General features: G+C 33.8%; 1 protein-coding gene across 1 annotated transcript; it reads right to left on the bottom strand.

Moving 5' to 3' along the window:
• Positions 1-421: 421 nt before the first annotated feature.
• On the bottom strand, positions 422-3,688 carry LOC112040867 (TMV resistance protein N). The gene is made up of 3 exons (XM_065769023.1): positions 3,183-3,688; positions 996-2,499; positions 422-911 (listed from the first exon to the last, which is right to left on the bottom strand). Exons 1-2 carry the CDS (start codon positions 3,686-3,688, stop codon positions 1,392-1,394), a joined length of 1,614 nt encoding a protein of 537 aa, XP_065625095.1. The 3' UTR covers positions 422-911; positions 996-1,391.
• Between the last annotated feature and the right edge of the window lie 3,932 nt (positions 3,689-7,620).

Here is a 7,620-nt window from a genome sequence, read left to right as displayed (position 1 = left end):
ATCTGGAGAGAGATAGTACTTTGAGATTTTTTAAGTGAATAATGGAAGAAGGTAGGTGTAACGACCCCGCCCCAACTGTGTAGATATTGTCCGCTTTGGGACCCATACCCCTCACGGTTTTGTTCTTCCCCAGGTTGCGCTAGGGAAAAGGCCTCTACACATTGAAGGGAGATCATTCCTTATAAACACATTTTCATATGCTTCCCTAGGCGATGTGGGATTCCATGGGTGGGTCACTACAATCCATGGAATCCCACATCGCCTAGGGAAGCATATGAAAATGTGTTTATAAGGAATGATCTCCCTTCAATGTGTAGAGGCCTTTTCCCTAGCGCAACCTGGGGAAGAACAAAATCGTGAGGGGTATGGGTCCCAAAGCGGACAATATCTACACAGTTGGGGCGGGGTCGTTACAGTAGGCCCGTTATAGCAGTCCCACTCAAGTCTAACTCCTCCAAACTTTCGATTTTCCCCAAATTTTCTGGCAATTCATCAAGTTTTGAGCATCCAGATAAATTGAGAGCTTTAAGAGACATCAAACTACAAATTGCAATAGGGAGACTTGAAAGGTTTTTGCAATCTTTTATAGCAGTCTCACTCAAACAAAGTTTTGACAAACGTGACATATTTTCCACAATTTCTGGAAACTTCTTTAGTTTTGAACAACCACTAAGATTGAAAAATTCAAGTGCTTCTAAGTTGATCTTGTGAGGAAGGCTATCGAGACATTTACAACCATTCAAATCCAATCGAATAAGCCTTTTGAGATCTCCAAGAGATGCATGTATCTTATATAGTCTTGTACAACGTTGGAGAATCAGTTGCTTAAGATTTGGGGCTCCACTAAGGTCTGGGATCTCAAACAAGTTTTGAGAGTCACTGAGGTCAATGAGTCTTAACTCATTTAAAATCTATTATAAAACAAGAAATAATTAGACAAACTCAAGCCTAAATGAAAAAGCAGGAAATACAAATCAGTATTATGAAAATCTTACCATAATTCCTTTCCATTGTTGTTTGATGTCACTGCAATGCATTCTCAGTTCAACAAGTTTGTTTGGTTGAAAACTAGTTGGCAGGGATTTTAAAGGATATCCATGCCAATCTATTACACGTAACTCATTAGAAAGATAATTGAGGCCTTGTGGAAGTTGGATAGGACCTCCAATTAGGTCTTGTGGAGGTTGCACATAACCAATTTTAAGGAATCTCAAATTTGTCATCTTTGAGAAGGCTTCAACACTCAGGTGTTCCTTTTTAATCGCAGGTGTCTTTAAAACTATACCTTCAACAAACTTTGTTCCCTAGTAACCAAGAACAATAAAATTAGAAAAATTCTTAGAAGAATGTGAAAGAATATATATACTTCTCTAAATTCAAGTTTAGACATGTCAACTTACAATATTATTTTTCAATACATGTAGGACATCCTCATAACGACATAACCAACTACGTCTACCAAGCTCTTTAAGGGATTCACGATGAACAATGTCTTGACCCATTTCTTGTAGCAAATCATGCATCCACAAAGTTCCATATTCATCAATGGTTATGAGAGATTTGTCTACAAGAAAACCAATATTGTAGGCTGGATAGAAACCAAAGCTTTGAACTATATCTATTATGCCATCCTTGTACTCTCCTTTAAAAAAACATGCAATATCCAAAAATAATTCTTGTTGCATTTTTGTTAGCCCATCAAAACTTATTTTAAGAATATTAAAAATTTTGTTACCAATTTCCTCTTTTAGTTTTTCTAGGGCATTTTTCCATTCATCTATTCTTTTTCCAAATAACAAAGAACCTAAAACTTCAAGAGCTAAGGGAAGGCCGTCAGCGTACTTCACAAAACGCTTAGACAAATCCACATAATTTTCTTCAGGATGAGGTTTCTTGAAAGCCTTCCAACTAAAAAGTTTCAAAGCTTCATCGTCATTCAACTCTTTAGCTTCATATATATGTTTCACTCCATGCCTTCTCAACAAATGCCTATCTCTACTAGTTACAATGATTATACTCCCTACACCAAACCATTCATCTTTCCCAGCTAATGCTTTTAGCTGTTCTTCTTCATTCACATCATCAAGAACAATAAGAACCTTCTTATTGCGGAGTCGCTTCCTTAGAACATTGATTCCCTCATAAACATTCGATATATTTTTTTGGGTACTCATGAGGATCTTAGAAAGAAGTTGTTTCTGTAAAGAAACTAGAAGTTGATTTTCAGATTCTTCTCTAATATTATCAATAAAGCTGCTAGCTTCAAAGACACGAAAAATTTTATTATAAATTTCTCGAGCAAGAGTTGTTTTACCAATTCCACCTATACCACAAATCCCAATGAAACGAACACAATCTAACCTTTCACCCAAGCATAAATCCAACATTTCCTCCACACGAGATTCCATTCCAACAAGGTGCTCAAAAACACTTGGGACTTCACGATCCAACTCATAATTTATCCATTGAATGATTTTTTTGATAACTGTTGATTCAAACCTGCAAAAAAATATAGCAAAAATAGTTTTGATAAGGCGGAGCCATTTTTTTTTTTTTTTTTTTGAGAATCTGATCAGGCATAGCTAGATACATTAATTTAGGGGCAAAAATAGCCAAATATCACTATTTTTCGAAATTATTAGTGTTTTACCCATGTTTGAGAAATATTTAGTAATCTACCACTTTTTTAAAACTCAAGTTTCTGAAACTCGAGTTTGACATGGAACTTGAGTTTAAGAAGATCGAGTACCATAAAAAATGCTACATGAAACTCGATTACGTGGAACTCAAGTTTGTTGCAATGTGTTACGTTTAAGACACTGGAGTATTATGTAAGAACAATTCCCACTTCCACAGCACTCACACAGTCAACAATTGTGGCTGTGGGTTTCTCTTTTTTCTTTCTTTTGTCAGGGTCACGTGGGAAAAGGTAGTGAAAAAGATAGCGAAAGAGTAAAATCTTAGCTTTGTTAAGTAGCAAAAGGGGAACTCTAAAAGTGTATAACATATATGTGGCACAAATTATGCCTGCAATGTTTTTCAACCAAAGTACAATTCGAGCTTATAATTTTTTCCTAGGTTTGTAACAGACAACGAAAGTTATCATGTGGCCAAATAAAGAAAGTAGCGAAAAATAGTATCCGGAAAAATAGTAAAAACAATAAACAAAAACAAGTTCTTACTCGTCCCATAAATCCCATCCAGAGATGCCAGCAACATCTGACACAGCATCTTTCCAAGTTTGCACATTCTCAGTGTTATCAATGAGATGTTTTGCAAACGCATCCTCAAAAGTCCCCCTCAGTTTGCGCACATCACTAGGATCCACATCATAAAAAACAGGCAGAACTGTTAGCTTCTTCTTGTTCATGCACTCAATGATCTTTGCTAGTTCAGTCAAACACCAACTCGATGAAGCATAGTCTCTAGAGAAAATAACGACAACAATCTTTGATTCTTCTATTGCTTTCAAGAGTTGCGGTTTAATGAATGCTCCTCGATCGAGATTTTCATCGTCCCTAAAAGTGGTTATGCCATTCCGTTTCAAAGCTTCGTACAGATGGCTTGTAAATTTTTTGCGGGTGTCAAAGCCTCTGAAACTGAGAAAGACATCGTATTCGTATGTCCATCTAGGCATAGAAGTAGAAGAAGAAGGAAAACATGAGGAGGAGGCATTTTCTGTGCCCATAGAATTGCTATCGGAAATATACTAAAGATATGTATTAAGAAAATTATTCAACTTAGTAAGAATTATACAGGATATTATTCACGCCCAAGCCTCCTTTGTTTTCTGCTCGTTCACGTTTCTTAATCGGGCCTTCAACTATGCAGCCCATGAGCTTGCTCATTTTGCCCGTAGGAATGGTTCTCATCAGGTGTGGAAAGGGGTTACCCCTTCTTTTTTAGAATCAATTGTACAAGCAGACATGCTGCACTAAATCCTGCTCTGCAGGTCCTATCTTTGTTTCCTTGTTTCTCTGTTGCATTGCAATATATATTCCTCTCCAAAAAAAAAAAAAAAAAAAAAAAAAAAACACTTGAAAGGAAAATAAATTGGGGAAGATATACTAAAGATATCTTCCTATTCCAACAACTACTTATATTAAACATAATATAATATATATACATATATATAACATCATAAGATTTAAAAATTTTCTAAGAAATCTAGAAGATTTTAATGGTAAAATAGAGTAATTTTAAATAAGGCTATAAGTGAACTTAGCAAAATGCAAGTCAACTAGTCAAGCACTCAAGCTAAAGTGTCCCTCCCTTCCCATCTTCTCGTTAAAAAAAAGAAAGGGCTTGACTACTTGAGTTTTATGCCATTCCCTTCTGAGATGTGAAACAGAGTTAGAGAGAGAGAGAGAGAGAGCTGTTGAAACTTGAAAGAAGACAAAATGTGAAGAAGTGTGTGGAGAAAAATAGTGATAATGGAGAAATAAAGAAGACAAAAGGTGAAAAAGATGTGGCTGAGAAAAAAAAGGGAAAAAAGAAAAAAAGAAAAAGGTTTTGTGTTGGTTATACATGTCGTGTGGGGCACGGGCTTGAACAATTTTTTTTTTTTTTTTTTAAGTAAGCTTATGAAAAAAAAATTATATTAGAGAAATGCATCTTTAAAATATGTGTACAACAAATTTTAGTTAATAATATTTTTACAACAAATTTTAGTTAACAATAAATTATTATTGTTATTATTATATTATTATTATTAAGTAATTTTTTTTAAGTAAGTAGTATTAAGTAGTTGATTTAAGTACGAAATAAACTTTTTTATATATACATTATCCTTTTTGGTAATTTACAATTTAAACCGTCTCTTTTATAAGTGCTAGTCAAACACTTAGTTTTTTCAAAAAGTATTTTTTAACAGTTTTTATTAAACACTTAGCTTTTTAAAAAAGTACAATTTCATACCGTACTTTTTGAAATCTTCATTTTTTCAAAAAATACAGTTTTAAAAAGCTAAACTAAACCCACTCAAAGCAGCTTATGTGTAAAGTTGAAGTGGATGTCCTCTTTTTTAACAACGAAAAATTATGGGAGCACTTCTCAAAAAAAAAAAAAAAAAAGAATTATGGGAGCAATAAAATAGGAAAAGACGAGGAAGTCCTTCCAAACATATCTTAAAATCTCATTAACAATTACCCTAAAATATACGGATTGGATTTTGTTACTAGTTAGGGAAAGTGTGAAACTGTTGTGAATTATTGTTTTGTCGGTGAGTTTGTTGCTCTTCTAAATAAGCATTTACCATCACAATATTAGAATTTGATAATATGTTAAATAATTACAATAATGTGTGTTAAGATTTTTAAAATTTTACGGTTATCTAAGAAAGCTAAAAAAAAAAATCAATAGGAAAAGGAGTTATATAAAGGAGCAAATAATTGGAGTATAAATAAGTATTTCTTTCCTCAAATTTGTAGCCATGATGGTATGAAAAGTATGTATAGTTATGTGGAAATAAATTGTTCCACAAAGAGAAGTTTTTTTTTTTTTTTTTTTTTTTTTTTGAGATAGTTACAATATGTTGCTAATGAGAATATCGGAATCCTTCTATTGAAAACAATGTAAAGTATTAGTCCTAGCAAAAAAAAAAAAAAAAAAAATATATATATATATATATAAAGTATTAGTTGAACTATAAGACTATAAAAAAATACAACCGTTAAACATGTTAGAGAATGTGAAAACTAAAAATATAGGCACTGAGTAATTTGCAAGGCACCTCAAGACTCCTTTTCGCAGCATGGGAATTAATTATATACTTGAGGCAAATTATCTTTCTTTATTTACTTGTTAGAAGTACCGATGATATAGCATAAATGCATACTCACATGCATAATTTGTAGTTAATCTTGTGAATAAGTTTTGATGTGGCAAATCTATAGCTTTCTAGTCTATTTGAGTGATTGCTTGGAACATATTTTTAATAAAATTAAATGTTGATAGTCTTTTCTTTTTTTAAAGTTTTCATAGAAGTACGTTGAAATGTGGTCTTTTTTTCTGAGTATGTGAATCTCAATCATTTTTGTTTCCCTCCTCAAATTATGAAATATAATTCCTCCCTTTTTTTATATTGAAACTTTGTTCTTCTTCAAATAAAATTAACTTGAATGTGATTATGTAAACATGGTGCTTTCACTTAAGTCTTGACATTGTGGTCCAATGAATTGTTTCTAAACCTATTCTTTAGTTTTTGGTCGGCTCAATTAATAGTTTTTAATGAATATTTGCTATTTTGCTTATAGAAAAAAAAGGGTATGCCATACTTGGAAATTTCTAAGAGGTTAAGTTACAACGAAAAACCGATATAACAAATAGACCAAATAAATTGCAGGACATAGTAGGGCTTTTGGCCTAACCATTACCATCTGCCTGAACATCATATCTTGGTTATCAATGCAATTCTAGAAAAAGAAAAATATAACAATTGTAAAGTGTTGTGAAAATATTGTAGATGCAACACATCTAGTATAAAATTTGTAATGTGAGATGCGGGGATGGTGGAGAATGTATATAAATTTTGTTTAACGGTTGAGCAAAAGAATTTGCACGATAACTAGAAAAACTTAAGGCAAATATCTTTCTTTATTCTTTAGAGGGACTCAAGATGCAACATTAATCCACACTCACATGCACAATAAGCTCACGTGTAGTTAACCATTATAGTATAGGATGCAACTATGTTCTTTAAATTTTAGAAAATTCCTTGAAACTTTAACTCGTCTATACAACTCTCATTATAATTGCCTAGTGCTCATGGGCCTTGTTTTAATGATAACTGTGAGGATAGGAAGTCCAAGCAGGAATGTTGGGTTATGGGCCATGCCTGAGGACGAGCAAAAGCCGAGGATATATGGTCAAAGGGATTGCTGGGCCTGGGTCAATGGGCCGAGGACAAATAAAAGGAATAATGGGTCAACTCTGATTTCTGAGGAGCCGGGCCACCTCAGGAGGGCTTTAGGGAGGCAAACATTATAGAAGGATAAGCTTCAGGAAAGTAGCAGAAACTTAGTCAACCATAAAAGACGAAATATTTGAGAAGAAGGCTATCACCACCACATTAAATGCACTGCACCAAATGAACTGACCACATTTATGGAAAAATGACACCTAAACAATAGCATCTCAGCTCATAGCTACCCACAAAGCTTCTAGAAGGTCCTAATGGGACAAGCATCTAAGGGATTTTCTACTAAATCAATAGGTGGAAGGCTGGGATGAAGGGGTGAAGGACTAAATAAGGAAGTGATCATCATGAAAAAGAGGCATGTAATATAAGAAGGAAGAAAAAAGAGAACACAGTGTATTCACATAAGCTTGAGTTAAATATAAGAATATCCCATCCTCGGACTTGACCGAAGAGCGTTATTTCTATCAATCTGTGCTTCTCATCTTATTGATATCTATCCCATCAATTCTAGCTCATACATAATTGGCTGAGGCACTTTCTTGCCAAACCCATTCTCTAACAAATATATTATTTTGGGCTAATTGGGCTAGGATTCACTGTACTTAGTGGGCTGAAATTCCGTTTCTAGTCTTTACAATTGGTGCCGTCTGTGGAATTATGGAAGCACTTACAAATTTTGACTAGCCATAGTGGGTAAGGAC

Source organism: Quercus suber, unplaced genomic scaffold (assembly GCF_002906115.3).
Source record: "Quercus suber isolate HL8 unplaced genomic scaffold, Cork oak 2.0 scaffold_1037, whole genome shotgun sequence".
In the NCBI taxonomy this organism is placed as follows: Eukaryota; Viridiplantae; Streptophyta; class Magnoliopsida; order Fagales; family Fagaceae; genus Quercus; species Quercus suber.
This window is presented reverse-complemented; position numbering and strand designations above follow the sequence as displayed.